Source organism: Balaenoptera physalus (genome assembly GCF_965194825.1).
Source record: "Balaenoptera physalus genome assembly, chromosome: 6".
Taxonomy (NCBI): domain Eukaryota; kingdom Metazoa; phylum Chordata; class Mammalia; order Artiodactyla; family Balaenopteridae; genus Balaenoptera; species Balaenoptera physalus.
This window is the reverse complement of record NC_138885.1, coordinates 124,946,909-124,964,778: the sequence shown is the minus strand read 5'-3', so window position 1 is coordinate 124,964,778 and position 17,870 is coordinate 124,946,909. Positions and strand designations below refer to the sequence as shown.

General features: G+C 34.1%; 1 protein-coding gene across 3 annotated transcripts in view; it reads left to right on the top strand.

The window, feature by feature from the left end:
* CUL3 (cullin 3) overlaps nt 1-17,870 on the top strand; it is a 124,505-nt gene that overhangs the window by 62,584 nt on the left and 44,051 nt on the right. For all 3 annotated transcript variants that reach the window (XM_082464615.1, XM_082464614.1, XM_082464616.1), the window contains 7 exons: nt 3,598-3,743; nt 4,474-4,650; nt 5,862-6,032; nt 6,632-6,739; nt 10,896-11,020; nt 11,612-11,708; nt 13,560-13,694. In XM_082464615.1, the coding sequence (XP_082320741.1) occupies nt 3,598-3,743; nt 4,474-4,650; nt 5,862-6,032; nt 6,632-6,739; nt 10,896-11,020; nt 11,612-11,708; nt 13,560-13,694 (959 nt within the window). The remainder of the gene's footprint in view (nt 1-3,597; nt 3,744-4,473; nt 4,651-5,861; nt 6,033-6,631; nt 6,740-10,895; nt 11,021-11,611; nt 11,709-13,559; nt 13,695-17,870) is intronic.

Sequence of the window (17,870 nt, the reverse complement as noted above, 5' to 3'; positions counted from 1 at the left end):
GATAACTGTAACATTTACTCTTCTTGGCTATTTACCTGATTTTCCTAAAATGTTATTTTGTAACAAGTACTCTAGGAGAAATTATAAAGAATAGTCATGTTGTCCTCCTCCTTGATTTCTGAAGGTTTTCTTTAAAACTATGACTGGATAAGTCACTGATACGGTATTAAAAAATAAACAAATTTGGTGCTCTTAGATGAAGTCTTAGCAATATTTTAGCCATGTATTTCTTATAAAATAAATACATATTGCCTGTTGGGTCATGACATAGGTAGGGAATAGAAAAAAAATTTTTTTAAGTTAATAATTTAAAAGGGAGGATGTACGAGAAGGGAAAACAAAGATGGTAGGCAGAGAGGTTGTTCCATTCTTTCTCTAGTGGAATCTTTGCCTTGTGTTTTCAAGTGGTTATATTTCTATATATGTGCTAAAGTTCCTAAAAAGTTGCATGTAAATTTGTTGTTTTTATTAAACTAGAGAAAGTTACTTTTTAAAAGACCCTTCTGGTAAACCTTTTTTATAAAAGCAAAAAGCAAAACAAAAATGATTTTTAAGGATGTTTGTCATGTTTTCTAAAATAAGCTACTCCTGGATGCCTATGGTCTGTCAGGGATTGGCAAGCTTTTTTTGTAAAAGGCCAGATAATAAATATTTTAAGTGTTTGGACCAGACAGTAAACTACTCATCTCTGCTGTAATAGTGAGAAAGTAGGCATAGGCAATAACACAAACTAATTAAACTTGACTGTGTTCCTATAAAACTTTGATTTTTATTTTTCAAACATTTAAAAATGTGAAAACCATTCTTAGTTTGTGAGCTGTACAAAAACAAGCAGCGGGCTGTAGTTGGTCCATGGGCTATAGTTTGATGACCCTGATCATAATGATCCCTGGCAGATAGGACTTTATGAAAAGCATTTCCTTTACTTAAAATGAGAATCTATCCTTTTTTTTTTTTTTTTGATTTTTTTTTTAAATAAATTTATTTATTTATTTTTGGCTGTGTTGGGTGTTTGTTGCTGCGCGTGGGCTTTCTCTAGTTGCGACGAGCGGGGGTTACTCTTCATTGCGGTGCATGGGCTTCTCATGGTGGTGGCTTCTCTTGTTGCGGAGCACAGGCTCTAGGCACGCGGGCTCAGTAGTTGTGGCTCACAGGCTCTAGAGCTCAGGCTCAGTAGTTGTGGCTCATGGCCTTAGTTGCTCCACGGCATGTGGGATCTTCCCGGACCAGGGCTCAAACCCGTGTCCCCTGCATTGGCAGGTGGATTCTTAACCACTGTGCCACCAGGGAAGCCCTCAATTTTCTAATGTACTGTTTAGTTATTGAGTTAATGCTTTCTTAGTCACCTTGGGTGGGGGTTGTTGAGGAGGGGAGATGAAATGGGCTTGGAGATTAGAGGCTAGGAAATGTTTGATGGGGAGGTTGTTGAGCATACCTGAATTGTAACTGTAACCTGCATGGAGACTTGTGTTAAAGGCATTAAGTATACCTAACACATGGCAGGTGCTTAATAAGTGCTTAAATAATGGAGTATCAGAATAGCCACTTACCATAGTTTCTATTTAGTACTTAATGTTCTCCACAACTAAGCAGCTTTCTGTGATTCTAAATTAAATTTTAAAATCATGGCTTCAGTTTTCCTGGCTTTCCACTAGAAACCTAATTGCAGAATATCTTTAATTATGCTAGGCCCTCCTCATGAGCAGTATGTCAAGAATACGTCAGAGACACAGCTTCACCATTATGAAGCCAAATATCTCATAAATCAGAAAGTGAAAAACAGTTTTTTCCCACCATGAATGGAGGATGAGTTGGATTGATAATTAAATGCAGATAACATTATGAAATTAAGTTTGAATGGTATCATTTTATTGTTTTATGAAGTATATACAGAAATAATGATATTTAATTTTTGAATGACGCATATTTTTCATTTTCTCTTTCACATTCTCCACTAAGCCATACATTTATATACAGTGAATTACATATAATGAAATTGTATTAATTTACATACTGTTAAATATACATGCGACTAAGCAAAACTGTAACAGCATAGGAACAAAATAGACAAAGTTGGGAACTATTTTGTTAGAGGTATTTGATATGCCAAGTTTACTGTAGTATATATGTCCATAAATTATTGTCGTGTTTGTAATATTTGTTTTTAACATGGGAAACTTGGTTGTAATTTATAACAAGTGTGAGAAACTATAAGATTGGCTGTTAATTTTGGACATATATTATTGATGAAAGCACTTTTTAATGAAATTTGCTTTTGAAAGTCACTGAAACAAATTTTGAAGCCCTTTTTGTAAAGCTTGTGTCCAGGTATCTTTAAAATACATACAACTTCAGTTTTAGGATCTAAGTTGCTCTTATAAATGTAGACCAGGGTGGGCAAATTATAGCCTGTCTGCCAAATCTGGCCCACTATCAGTTTGGTTGAAAAAAAAAAATCAAAAGAGTAGTATTTCATTACACATGAAAATTATATACATTTTAGATCTCAGTGTCCATAAATCAAGTTTTATTGGAGCACAGTCATGCCCATTCACTTATGTATTATCTGCAGCTTCTTTATGGCTACAATGGCAAAATCGAGTAGTTGCAAAAGAGACCATATGGTCCACAAGTTTAAAATATTTACTCTCTGGTGCTTTACAGAAAACAGTTTTCCAGCCACTGATCTAGAAACTGCTAACTGTACTAACTCCATATTTAAAAGTTCTCGATCATAAAGCCTTTTTATATCATTGTAAAGTTGACACTATAGCCTCCCAGTAAATTCTTATTTCAGAGATACATTAGATGTATGGAAAAGCAGTATTTTAACTCCACATTTTAATCTTGTAAAAAATAGAGTCCAGAGTTTTCCTTCTAAATAAAAACAATGTAGTGAGATAAACCAATTTTTAAAATATACATATTGGCTTAGGTCAACACCTGGGAAATATTAGGGATTGCTCTGAGGAAAATATTAAAGAATAGGAATTTATGCTGTAAATTTCACATGAATTTTACCATGATGTGTAATGAAATAAGTCCTAATATATTTAATTTTATTTGTTGTCATGGCTGTCATTTGAACTTTTGAGATAGATATACTTAAAGATTATCTGGAAGACTTTAATTGGTTTTTAAATTTCTTCCCTATTACATTAACTGCCAATTATACCACAGTTAAAGTTATCCTTTTGATAGTTGTTTTGCAGTATTAACTAGATTCTAGATTAGAATTATATAGGCTAAATTATGTAGGAACTCAAAACTGCAGTTTTCATTTTTTGTGACTCTTTATAATGCTGTTTGGACATCTCTTCCATGTAAACTAAAATTTGCTATGACATTTTATTGATGCTTTTAAAGTATCTCATCTGTATCTCATCTGTATTTTGTAAATTGCAATAATAACCATTAACTAGCTTTTTTTCCCCTGTTTTCCTGGGGTTTTTTTTTTTTTTTAATAGTTTTTCATGTGGTCAGCAAATGATCATAATGGAGAAATAAGCTTCTTTAAGTATCGTAAATCACCATGAACAGAGATTCAAATTTCTTAATTTTTAATGTAGCCAATTTGTGTGTTCGTTCTGATTGCAGACCTTGCTTGCATGTACAAGTTATTTAGTCGTGTGCCAAATGGTTTGAAAACGATGTGTGAGTGTATGAGTTCCTATTTGAGGGAACAAGGTAAAGCCCTTGTTTCTGAGGAAGGAGAAGGGAAGAATCCCGTTGACTATATCCAGGTAAGTAAATACAGAAGATTCTCTTTATCATAAAGTAATTTTGGCAAGTGCTAAAAAGGTCACTTTTACAAAGCTATGTAGTATGTATTTCTCACTTAATTTTTCCAATGGTAAATTAATATGTGTAATCCTAAATATTTTAGAATTTTGGAAAGCATGTACATTTATATCAGGGATACAAACTCAAACACTTCTTTTCATTTATTAGCTTGTCTGATGAAGAAGTCTTTATTTAAATAGTCTCAAGAATGAAAGTTCTACTTTTTTGTATGCTTTAGTATTCATATACTACCTTAGTGTGTTCAAGAAAAAATAACTGTTTTAGTGACTTTTTGGTTCAAGATATTTTGCTTTCAAGCAGTACAACAAATATGCTCTCGAGTTTTTCGTATTTTAATATAAATAAGCTTTCTCTGTATTTTTAAAGCTAATTTTCTCTCAGGCTCACCCATTCAGTCAAGATAGAGGGAGGTGGGGAGAAAAAGTGAGGAGAATCTTTGGTTCATCTTTAATAGAATAATACATAAATGGAAGATAGAATACTTCTCTCACCACTGACATTTTTAACAGGCTTAGATACAGGCTTGAAAATAGCAATGTAGAATCAGTAAGTTTAACACTGAATGCACACATTTATTACCAGCAAAGTTAAACGTACGTAGTTACACATGTATTGTTTATAGGAAAGTTATTATAATGTATCCTAAGTTTCTTTGTTTTTATTTGGAAGGGCTTATTGGATCTGAAGAGTAGGTTTGATCGCTTCCTCCAGGAATCGTTTAATAACGACCGGCTCTTTAAACAAACTATTGCGGGTGACTTTGAGTATTTTCTCAACCTCAACTCCAGGTCCCCTGAATACCTCTCATTATTTATTGATGATAAGCTGAAAAAGGGAGTCAAAGGGGTAAGTATTAATGCATTTGAAAATATGTTAAGTTTTATTTGTAGATATAAAATTAGGAAATAAAATATAAAATTAAGGAATTTTGTAGCTATAAAATTAAACAGTCCTCTTTTTCTGTGCTTAAATGTGCACTGTGATATTTGAAAGGATTGTTTCAAGTATTTGAAATGGTCACAAAAAGTACTTTGACATTTCACTGAATGTGTAACTGGCATCAAAAACAACTGCACATCCATAGACTTGAGATTGTGAGGGTTAGATATGCTATAGAGATAATAAGGAACTAGAAAACAGCTATCCATGTGGCACATAAAATGTTGCTTGCTGTCCCCTGGTTCTGAGGGTTATGTATCAAACAATACTTGAGTGCCAAAAATTTGAAGACACAGACTAGAATAGGTATCAGAAAATAGTTTGAAAGCATATATGGAAGCTCAGTTTCAAGCCTTTATAATATACCTGGGATCTTGGAAGCTCACTACAGCACAGAAAATCAAAATAAGCAGATTGTGATCACACATAAATTGGTCTTCTTGACTTCATCTTGGGATTTGTGAGACAGGAGGGCAAAGCAATAAATAGGTAGCTATAACAAAGAAACAAATAAGAGAAAGATTACTAAGGGCACCAAACAGAAAAGACACAGCTGAGTAGTCTACCATAGTTTTTTAATATAAGCTTAATACAACCTGCCACAGTATCATCTTGCCCTTATTTAAAAGATTAGGGGCAAGAGGCCTTTTCACTTTTGGAATTATAACAAACTATTACCATTCTGGTTGCACAGTTTAGATTTTGACTGAGCTTATGTAAAAATATCTTATCTTTTGGCCATGTAAGTTTCTGCCTAGATACTATGCAAGGGCATAGTAAAATTCTTTTATGTGATTAAAATTTCATTTCTTCTGTTCTCAGTCATCCTTTAATCCAGCCATGTATCACTTCATGCCTCCCTTTCAGAGGTAGCCCACTAGGGAGTGGAACTCCATTCCAGCCCCTGATTAATGCTGCACTAGATGAGGATTTAAGAGTCGTGCTACTAGATGAAGTAGGAGGCACTTTCTCGCACTAGGTCCCTCCTCCTGACATATCTCAACCAGATGTTTATGTTTGTTATCAAACAGTGTTTTTAAACTATTGATGAACTGTGATGCTGTTTTTGTAGAACTAAAATTGTGTAATTGTTAAATTGTCTTTTCAATGGTTTGCAGCTAACAGAACAAGAAGTAGAAACAATATTGGATAAGGCAATGGTCCTTTTTAGGTTTATGCAAGAAAAAGATGTATTTGAACGTTATTATAAACAACACTTGGCAAGGAGACTTCTCACAAATAAAAGTGTTTCTGATGACTCTGAAAAAAATATGATTTCTAAGTTAAAGGTAAGGTGTATTTAAGATGGAATGGAGTGCACCTAACTAATGATTATCACATAATTGAACACAAGCAACATGTGACTGGAAAATACTTAATTGATTTAAAATACTTATTTCTATGAATTAATAAAACTAGATTTTTTTTTTTTTGAGCAGGCTGTACTTAGATTTGTTCCAGTTCTGGGACATTCACAGTGTGCTGGAATTTCTCTTGATGTGGCAAATACATTCATTCATGGAGATCTGGGGCAGGATTAGTACAAGGGAAACAATAAAGGGATATCATCGTATAGTTCTGTTTCACAAAGTGTGGTCCACAGACTACCTGTACCCATATCACCTGATACGGGTGTTTCTTGTTGAAAACATAAGAGTTCTGAGCACTACCTTCAGTGAGGTTTATGGGAATCTCAGAGTCTGGGAATTTGCATTTTAAAATAAAATTCTTGGATTAATCTTAATCACACTGAAGTTGGTATCCACAGACATAGAACAACTATTGGAAAGATTTAGGAAGGATGACAGTAACATGAAAGAGTTTCTTTGTACATTTTCTAATAGTAAAATCCATCATTTATTTGTATATATTTGTTTTTCTTCCACAGACTGAATGTGGATGTCAATTCACATCAAAACTGGAAGGAATGTTTAGGGATATGAGCATCTCAAACACAACTATGGATGAGTTCAGGCAACATCTACAGGCAACTGGGGTAGGATTCTTCATTAATTTCTACTTATATAAATGTGTTTATGTAAAGTCTTTTGTAATGGGCATTTTCATCCATTCAGATAACTGAATTGCTGGTGTTATTTATTTTATTTTTTTTTAAAACTTTTATTGGAGTATAGTTGATTGACAATGTTGTATCAGTTTCAGGTGTACAGCAAAGTGAATCAGTTGTACATACCATATATCCACTCTTTTTTTTTTTAGATTCTTTTCCCAAGAAAAGAATATAGGCCATTACAGAGTATTGAGTAGAGTTCCCTGTGCTATGCAGCAGGTTCTTATTAGTTATCTATTTTATATATAGTAGTGTGTATATGTCAATCTCAGTCTCCCAATTTATCCTTCCCCCCACCCCATGTCATTTCTTTAAATGCCATTAGTGACAACATATGTATTGTCTGTGAGTGCTTTAAAAATTATTTCTCCCATATAATCTCTTTTCTAACTATTAATCTTAAAATATTTTTTCTTATTCTTATAAAACTTAGTTTATCTTCCCCACTTGAAGGAATGTACTGAAAATTTAATAAATAGTGATTCTGCTGTTATAACCATTTTTAGGTTAGGGAAAGAATACCAGGCTTAGGGAAGCTTACTGAGTTTTAATACTCTTCCTTTTACTTTACCCCAGGATGGTGCTATCTTAGAATTGTTACCTGATTTTCCTGTGCGTCAGTATTCTTATTCATCTGAAATGTCAGGATAAATGGGCCTGACATCCTCAGGGTCGGTGGAGGGTGAACTGAGTATAAAAACGCTGATGCTAGTGTGTTATAAATGTGGTTTTGTATTGTGATTCCCAGAAGGCAGTAAGCTGCAACTTATATGGCCTTGGAGTCCAGTGGGGTTTTGTGAAGATTCAGTGGGGTTTAATGAAGTTCAGAATTTTCCCTTCTCTTCTTTTTTTTTTTAACTGTTTTTCAACTGTAACTTTAAGTTTAGAGAACTCCACATTTTTTCTTTAAAGTTTTCTCTCTCAACTGACCATATACTACTTCATAATTAAGACATGTCACAACCATTAAAAAAAATTGGAGGTCTTTTCTTTGATATTTAAATATGAGATTATCACTTCTGCTGGTCCCATAGTCTCATCACAAACAAAATATGTGAAAATACCTAATTCTGTAGAAATGGACATTTATATATATTAAGACATTCTGACTCAGAGGGACTTCTGTTTCCTCTTTGTTAAAAATAGTTGTGATTTGCCTCGGATGTTTACAGTGGAGAAAGGCTGAGAGCAGGAAAGATAGACTCTGTGATAAATAGAAATTTGAGTGGGCAGGGACTGAATAATGTGATTATCCTAGATGTTTTTCTTTTTTAGATTGTTCAGAGATTTGTGCTTCATTCTGTCTAATGCATTGATAAAATCATATTTTCATATGGTACATTTTTTGGTTTTTTGTTTTTTTTTTTTCTTCCACTAATGTTACACATATTAAGAGCTATGAGGAGATAAGCTGGTCTGAATAAATGCTGTATTGAAACCATGTAAAGGAATGTTCCTGGATGGGTCCAAAACCCTTACTATTTTTTTAGCTGTCTAATTACCTTATCTGTGGTAGTTGAAGGCCTTTTGATAAGGAAATTATGGTCTTTATTTACTCTCGACCACTCTCTTGCACGTGTTTCATTTAAAAAAGAGGGAATGATTGTTCAACGTGATAATTTCATCAGATTGTTTGCTTTTGTTATTTTCTGTTGTTATGAAGTTTGTGCATTTTCTGTTCTTTCATTTTGATTATTCAGATATATCCTGCACTTTATGGTGGAATATTTGTTTCATAATTTGTTAACCCAGTAAGTAGAGTACTTATCAAGATGCTCAAAGTTATGTATCTGCTCATCTGTTTGCAGCTTTCACTTTGTAAGGCCATTATTTGCATGCAATTATTGGCTATTTTGTAATTGTTTAAACTAAGCATCTTAAACTTTACGTCTCCTAAGCCTTAATCTTCATTAGAAAGATTTGATGAAAAGTGACAGAGGAATCAAAACAAATCTTGAACTTTCTGAAATCTTGGAACCCTTTTAAAACATCATCAATCCTCAGATAATTCTCTGTAACTTTCTTAAAGGTTCTTGGCCTGTTTAAATATGCCAAGAGAATGACTCTTCTGTTTACTTTTAGAAGTCATTAACAAGTACTTTTCTTAAAATTCTAAATACTTGTGGTATATTTTATTTAGACAAGTTGTATTTATTATGCTGAGGGAAATTTAAGTGTTTGTGCATTTTTTCCTGTGTTGTACTTTTTTAATGGGGATAGGAACAGGAAAACCACCTTGCTATCATATTTCTGTTTATTTATATCAGCAAATCATATCATATCCAGACAGACTTTTCTGGTACCTCTGTTTCTGTGTACTTGTCCCTGTCATGTGCTATCTTGGAAAATAAGCTGAGTGGCTTAAAAATAATACTAAGAGATTTAGAAAGAAAAGGTCCAAACCATTGGAGTAATAGTTCCTTGAGGTTCTTTCTTTTTCTTTTTCCTTTTTTTCTTTTTAATAAATTTATTTATTTATTTATTTTTGGCTGCGTTGGGTTTTCCTTGCTGTGCTCGGGCTTTCTCTAGTTGCGCTGAGCGGGGGCTTCTCTGGCGTTGCGGTGCGTGGGCTTCTCATTGCGGTGGCTTCTCCTCTTGCGGAGCACAGGCTCTAGGCACGCGGGCTCTAGAGCGCAGGCTCAGTAGTTGTGGCGCACGGGCTTAGTTGCTCCGCAGCATGTGGGATCTTCCCGGGCCAGGGCTCGAACCCGTGTCCCCTGCATTGGCAGGCGGATTCTTAACCACTGCGCCACCAGGGAAGCCCTCTTTTTCTTTTTTTAATTTAGCAAATAACTCATTGTTTCTGTGCCAAGCGTTGTTCTAGGCACTGGTTATACAGCAGAGAATAGACAAAAATCCCTGCCATGATGGAGCTTACTTTCCAATCTGGGAGACAGATGATCAACAAGATAAGTAATTACATAGCACCTTAGCTGGTGATAGGAGATATAGAGGAAATTTGTAGCAAAGAAGAGTGGTCGAGGAAGGCCTCCTTTAAAAAACGACATTTTGAGGAAAGCCTTGAAGGTTAGGGAGCAAGACGTGTGGAGATATGGGAAAAGAGATGAAAGACTTCATTGTCTTGGGTGGCTTGAACCAAGTTGTGACCCCCTTCCCAATTACAAGTGTACAAACAGTTCTCAGCCCTTCTCCATTCATCATCTAAGAGTCTCTGCAGTGATCATCTCTCCTATGTGTCATGTAAGATTTCTAGATTCAGTTTCTTTAAAATAGAGTAAATCATTTATTAGATATTTATGAAGAAATCTGAGTGTGGAATACCTCTTGATATTTATAAACTCATTTTTCTCTTTAAAGAATTTCTATCACGAAATCATCCAGGTTACATAAAAATGGAATAATGGTTTAAAACAAGCTGTGAATGTTAATAATAAAGATAATATTCCCCCCTTTAGAATTTCTGTTGATGTGTTTTATTTTTGTTTTCTTAAAATTGTAATTTATTTTTTAAAAAAACTAATTGTGATGGTAATGCTAGCATATATTTTGTAGAGGTAGTCAAACATTATGCAAATGCTTACAGAGCACCTGCTGTGTAGAACTGGATCTAGTGTCCTATGCAGAGGTTGTTAGAATGTGAGCTACATGTGAAAACATGGAAGTTTTGGTCAATATAGTTGAAATGTGACTGGGATATTAGAAATGTGTTGTTTCTGTGTTAAGATGGTAAAAATGTTTAAAAGCTGAGATGAAAATTCTAGAATAATATTCTAGAATTTTCCCTAAAATGATACTGATATGGCCCCTTGACATTTTATCTGAAAAACATCTTGAGGGCCAAAAACTCTGTACTTTTCAATGACACCAGTAAGACTTTGTTCATATGCTAGGAACTTTGATCAGTATTGTAAAGTCAGCATCTTAAGCAATAATTATAAATGTGCCAGGATAGTTAAAATTAGGAAAACATTGGATGAGTGTAACTTTTAAGAAGATGTGTTTTATTTGCTGGATGTTGGATATGGAGATAACTACTTTGATGACTGTAGCACAGTGTCTGTATGGAACAGATAACACCTCGTAGCTAATCAGGGGGAACGTTTTCTTCGCTTTTCCACAGGTATCTTTAGGTGGTGTTGATCTCACAGTTCGGGTGCTCACAACAGGCTACTGGCCCACTCAGTCAGCCACACCAAAGTGCAACATCCCACCAGCACCAAGACATGCTTTTGAGATATTCAGAAGGTAAATGTAGATCGAACTTTGTAAGTACAAATTATCCAGAATTGAGATAAATTTGAGCATTCGGTAGTGTCCCCAGTTGAAGAGGAATATACTCCATTTTTTTAATCTCTTGTTATCCTTTATGCATTTAATATGTAAGGATGAATTGCATAAACTTTTCAGAGGAATATCAGTGTGCTTTCTTCAGCATTAGTGCATGGTTAGGAGTATATTTTGTATTGTTGATGTTTGACACTAGCTTGGGGTGACTTGCTTATTGGGTTAACTATGGAGAAAGGTGGTCGTATAAACAGCGGTGGCTGAGCAGCAGCCAGGGGCAAATAAATGTCCTGGTAGAAAGTATGTAGTGTGCTACCTTCATCACTTACTAGCGAGCTAAGTTTCTTAGGTCTGTTTCCCACCCAGCCACCCCCGCTCCTTATTTAGGGTTTCTTTTCTGTAAAAAAAAAAAATTGGAACTGAACTTGATTCCTAAGGTTTTGTTTAGCTTTTGAAGTCTCCCTTACATATATGTTTGTTAAGGGTTGGTAGTTTATAATTTCAAATATGTAAATTACATGATTCTCAAAAACCTGGTTTGATTTGCTGAAGGTTTTACTTAGCCAAACACAGTGGCCGACAGCTCACACTCCAGCATCATATGGGTTCTGCAGATCTCAATGCCACCTTTTACGGACCAGTTAAAAAGGTAAATATTAATAGTTTGAAGGTATTTTTATTAAGTAACTTAAAATTAGTCTACAGAACTGATTTGTGATTTTTGTTGACTTGGATAAATTATTTATTTCTTTTATTTCCTTACCTGTTTCAAATATTAAAAAGAGGGAAACTTCGGCTTTGATTTATTTATTTCTGTTCCCTTACTTGCTAACTTCATTTGACAATATGAAGACTATACCAGTAGCCTTCCTTATGGAATAAATAATTACATGTTTTATTTATAAGATTAGATTTCAGATAATATTGCATAAAATAATGGATTTGAGGGCATACAAAGCCATGAGTCCCTTTTCAAAATTCTCAGTCTCCTATAATCCTTATTTCCAGTAAATTGAAACCGGGAAGGCTAACACTTAAGATTTGTGAAATGTACAAAATATTGCTAAAGTGATTATTTAAAAATTAACAGTACACTAGAGAAGTGCCTTCATTTAAAGAAGTAATTGCTTTTTTATATGTAAAATTGTGAGGTTTAGAGTAATAATTTACTTTCATTGCTTGGCATAAATCAAATCAGGGTCATTTGGCTTAATATGGCAAAATAATAAAAAGCTTCTAAAAAAACATTAAAAATACCTAAGTTGTCATCTTGGCAGCAAATAACAGTTTCATTAAATATTTTAATTAAAATCTTACTTGTCACTGTAACACCAAAGTTTTTTTTTTAATATTGTTGAAGATGCCTATATACATGTTCTAATTTTTATATTTAATTGAAGTGGGAAATAGTCCTTAGAGTTCAGTTAGTTGAATAATGTTTGATACTATTATATATTTAACTGTAAGTGGGAAGGTCAAGGATACATACTAAAGAACTCAGCTTTTTTTTTTTCTTTTTTTTTTTTTTTTATTTATTTTTGGCTGCGCTGGGTCTTTGTTGCTGCGCGAGGGCTTTTCTCTAGTTGTGGCGAGTGGGGGCTACTCTTTGTTGCAGTGCATGGGCTTCTCATTGCGGTGGCTTCTCTTGTTGCAGAGCACAGGCCCTAGGCACATGGGCTTCAGTAGTTGTGGCACGCGGGCTCAGCAGCTGTGGCTCACAGGCTCTAGAGCACAAGCTCAGTAGTGGTGGTGCACGAGCTTAGTTGCTCCACGGCATGTGGGATCTTCCCGGACCAGGGCTTGAACCCGTGTCCGCTGCATTAGCAGGCGGATTCTTAACCACTGCGCCACCAGGGAAGCCCAAGAACTCAGCTTTTAATTATTGCTTTCTTTCTGTTTTAAAGGAGAGGTTTTTGTTCCTAAATAATCATGTTATCTTTTGAGGTTTTATTAAACAGATCAGTAGGTTTTAAAAACATAATTCATATGTTAATTATTGAGGACTGAATTTCTACTTTGTACTTCTAAATCATAGAGCAGGAATAGGCTTTAAGGATGGCAGAGGTTTTTTTCTCCCCATCCTATGCTATTATTTGGACTCTTACCATGATCAGTCCACACAGAAAGAAACCTAATACTACTTTAGGGTAGTAGTATAATGGCAGTAGCATGTTATAAGTCCATTATTATCCCATTGTGTACTGTTAACATAATTTTAGTTATAAATATAAGGAATTACTCATTACTTGCTCAGATACATTAAAATGTTCATAATGGAAAAAAATGGGACAGTCCTAAATAAAGACTGTGTGTGTATGTATACACACATATTTACACGTACACTTTTAAAATAACATTTCCTTTTTATATAGGAATGAGTTTATATCATTTTGTTAAGGAGAGGTTGGGCATTACAGAACTTATTTTTCAAATATACTGTTGAAGTTACTAGGAGATAATTATATCTTGTTTCTATTTTTATATTTAAAAAATTAAACAGGAGGATGGATCTGAAGTTGGTGTTGGAGGGGCACAAGTAACTGGCTCTAATACGCGGAAGCATATATTGCAAGTCTCCACTTTCCAGATGACCATATTAATGCTCTTCAATAATAGAGAAAAATACACGTTTGAGGTATGGGCTGGTTATGTGAATTTTAACCAATTGTATTGTTTCTGATTCTCACCCGGCATTTGGGTTGTTCTCAGATTTAGACTGTAGTGAATAGAGCTGTATGTTTAACTTTTTAAAGAAGTTGCCAAACTGCATCCCGAAGTGATTTTTACCATTTTACATTCCTGCCAGCAGTGTAGGAGAGTTCTAGTTGCCCCACATCCTCTCCAAAATTTAGTATTGTCAGTCTTTTAAATTTTGGCCATTTTAGCTGGTGTGTAATTGTACCTATACATTGTGGATTTAATTCCTTTCCTTGACTAATAATGACATTGAGCATTTTTTATTTGTTCATATGCCACTTATATGTCTTGTTTGGTGAATTCTTTGTTCATATCTTTATCAGTTTTTTTAAAAGTTCTTTATAAATTCTAGATACAAATCCTTCATCAAATCTATGTTCTGTGAATATTTTCTCACTGTCTGTCACTTGCCTTTTCATTTTCTTAATGTTGTATTCTGAAGAGCAGAACTTTTTAATATTGACGAAGTCCAGTGGCCACTTTTTTACGTTTATGGTTCATGCTTTTGATATCCTATCTAAGAAATTATTGGCTATCCCAAGTTTGCAAAGATTTTCTTCTAAGTGATTTATAGTTTTAGCTTTTACATTTAGGCCTATGATCAATTTCAAGTTAATTTTTTTTGTATGGTTAGAGGTAAGGATTAAGAATTATTTCCTCCCCACACATAGGTATTCAGTTGTTCATTTCAGCATCATTTGTCAAAAACACTAGTCTTTTCCCTTTGAATTACTTTGAGCCCTTTATTTAAAAAAAAAAAAAAGAGTTGACCATATGTATGTGGGTCTATTTCTGCACACTCTGATCTATTTCATTAAGTTCTATGTCTATCCTTATGCTAATTTTACACTATCTTGATAGTGTCAACTTTCTTTTTTTTTCTTAGAGTAACTATATATATTATAATATACTTTTTATTTCTCCCATTAAGTCATGATTTGATTGAATTAAATTCAGTTAGTCTTTTCCCATACCTTTGATGAGTAGGTTGGAGTTGAAATGAAGATCATGTGATTTTTAATAAGTTTAAATTAAAGATAAAGAATGAATATTTTAAAAAGCTGTAGAATTATAGCCATATTTATACTTAACTGAAAATCATTTTCAGACATAGGTGAATGAATATAGGAAGAAATAAGTTTAAGTTTGAAATGAAGAGCAAGATTAAATTCTAGGCCTATTTTAATACTCATCTCCATATTCCCTTTTTGTGATGATGATATAGTTAAGAGATGACTGTTTTTATGTGATATACCTCAAGGAAATATTTTGAAATGTGTTTTAGGTCAGTGGCTAAGCCAAGAGGTTTTGCTCTTACAAATTTCCAGGCGTGTTTTACCTAGGGAATAACTTTAATTTTCAAGCACAAGTTAAATGTGATTGAGTTGTAAGAATATTGATTAAGTAAGTATTGAGTACCTTACCCAAACATTGTAAGCCTTTTCAGACAGGTGGAATTGAATTATCTTCAACAGCTTGGATGTTTTAATCTGCTGTTCTCATGGATAATATATTTTAAACAAAATAAGCCACTTGATAAATGCTGGAGTTGGTTTTCAGAGTCCTACTTAATAAAGAGCTGGCAAAAATAATGGGATAAACAAAAACATAAATTCATTTTCTTAAGCCATTATTGCAATTGCTAGTCATTTTAGTGGTTCAAGCCTACTTTTCTCGTCCCAGTCAGCTTGCGATCAGTGAGGCTAATGAGTAGTGATTTAGGTAGAAGGTAAAATTAAGTAGAAAATACCTGTAATAGTTTAAATTTTAGCTAAGTCACAAACCAGAAGCCTGAGCATGAGTGGCATATGTAAAATGCCATTCCTGTGGCTCCAAAACCTTCTGGCTGCTTGCATCTCAAACTGGGGAATAGTGAAAAGGCACATGAAGTTTTTTGTCTTTACTCACACTATGTGCTTATAGTCAGTCTGCCGCATAAGTTTTATTAGACAGCTCTTTTACAGAAATCTCCACAAATTAGAGGAGACTGTTAAAAGTATTTAACTTATAATAATTATTAAAGGAAGCTGATCTCTTATCTTTGAATATTCTTTCTTTATAAGTTCAGTAAGATGGTGTATTCATTATTTAATGCTACATAACAGGTCTCAAATTCATGTTTTAAAACAACCACTAACAGTTTATTATCTTTCGTGGTTTCTGTGGGTTAGGGATTCAGGAGGGGCTTGCTGGGTCGTTCTGGCTTGGAATCTTTCGTGAGGTTACATTAAGATGTCAGTTGGGGCTTCAGTCATCTAATGTTTGTCTAGGGCTGGAAAATGCTCTTGGTATGTGCCTTCTTCCACATGGCTGGCAAGTTTGTTTTGGCTGTTGGTAAGAGGTCTTAGTTTCTCTCCACATGGGCTTTACCAAACATGGCTGTTTGATTGTCCTTGCCTCCTGGTGGCTGACTTTCCCTAGAGCAAGCAATCCAAGAGACCCAGGCAGAGCCTGCAGTGCCTTTATGACCCAGCCTTGGAAGTCACGTATCATCACTTCCTTATTTTGTTGGTCACTCAAGTCAGCCCTGATGCAGTGAGGGGAACCACACAAGGTTAAAACATACCAGGATCATTGCGGGCCATCTTGGAAACTGCCTACAAAAGGTGGCATTTATTGTAGTGTCACATTTAATCCATAGTCAGGCTGCTCAGGCTTTTTCCTCTTTTTATATAGTTTTTGGAATGAAGTCCGTATTGTGATTTAGAACAGCTAAAATACGGAAATACATATAATGGTAATCTGTACCTTGGATTTTTAGTAATAGCATTTAATTTTTGAAAGAGGTATGGATATTAATACATATTTTTCTGAATGTTCTTTATTATACTTTTCAAAAATTTCTGAAAATGAGTCTGAAATATAAAAGCTAATTGTAGACAGTCGCAAAATGAATGTCAGACAGAATTTGAATAGAAAACCATTAAACAACAGTGGTAATTGATATTTCATCGAGAACTTATGTCATTAATGTGGCATAACAATATATGAAGGAAAATGGTTGGAAGTACAAGGAGAAATAGACAATTCCACAGTTACAGAAATCCCTCACAAATGTACTGATTGACTATACGATAAAAAAGAGGGATATAGAAGATTTGAATAACACAATTAGCAAATTAAAATTGAAAGCTGTACAGGGAATTTTGAACTCAGGAAGCAAAATACACAAATTGTTCTTGGGAAATATCTGAGGCTGGCATAACCTTATTACTAAAACTGAACAAGGAAAATACAAAAAAGGAAGGGAGGCTATAGTTTATTCAAAATAAATACACAAATCTTAAGTAAAATATCATTAGCAAGTTATATTCAGCAGTCTATTGAAATAATAATCCACTCTGTCCAAACAGGGTTTATTCCTGGAATACAAAGAAGGAATTTGTTAACAGCTACTGAGATTTTATAATAATAATAAAATTAACTGATCACCTGCTATATTACCAGACATCTTTTCAAGGAGAAAATCAGTGATTTCCACAAATGTGCAAAAAGCACGTGAGAAAAGTCAGTCCCCACTTCTTATTTCCAGATGGGGTACTCTTAGCCACCTAAGGATAGAATGAAATGCCTAATGGCATATGGGTGTATCTAATGAGAGACCTAAGCTTCAAATGAGAGACCTAAGCAAACAGTAATTAGTAGTAGAATGTTAGACACCTTCCCATTAAGGTTAGGAACAATTTAGGATACCTGCCTTTACTACTACTATCCAGCCTTGTTCTTCAGGTCCTAATTAACACACTAGAAAAGAAAAAGGAATGAAATTTATAAATATCAGGAGTTGACAAAGTTTGTAGACAGTATGATCGTCAGCTATAATAATCAACTGAGAAATTATTCTTTGAGGAGAGTTTGGTTGAAAAGTTTTTCTATAAGTCATACTTACTGTAAGTCAGCTTTTCTCTACATCAGAATTAATCTGAAAATGACATGAGGAAAAGGATGTTTTAATAAGAATCATAATCTTTCTAGGAATCATTCTAACACAAAAAGTAGAAGACTTACACAAAAAAGGCAATAAAAGAAAAGAATATGGAAGGGTAAATGTACCTGAAAGGGAAAGTTATGTGTTATAAAGGAGTTTTTTTTTTTAAGTCACCTATAAATTCAG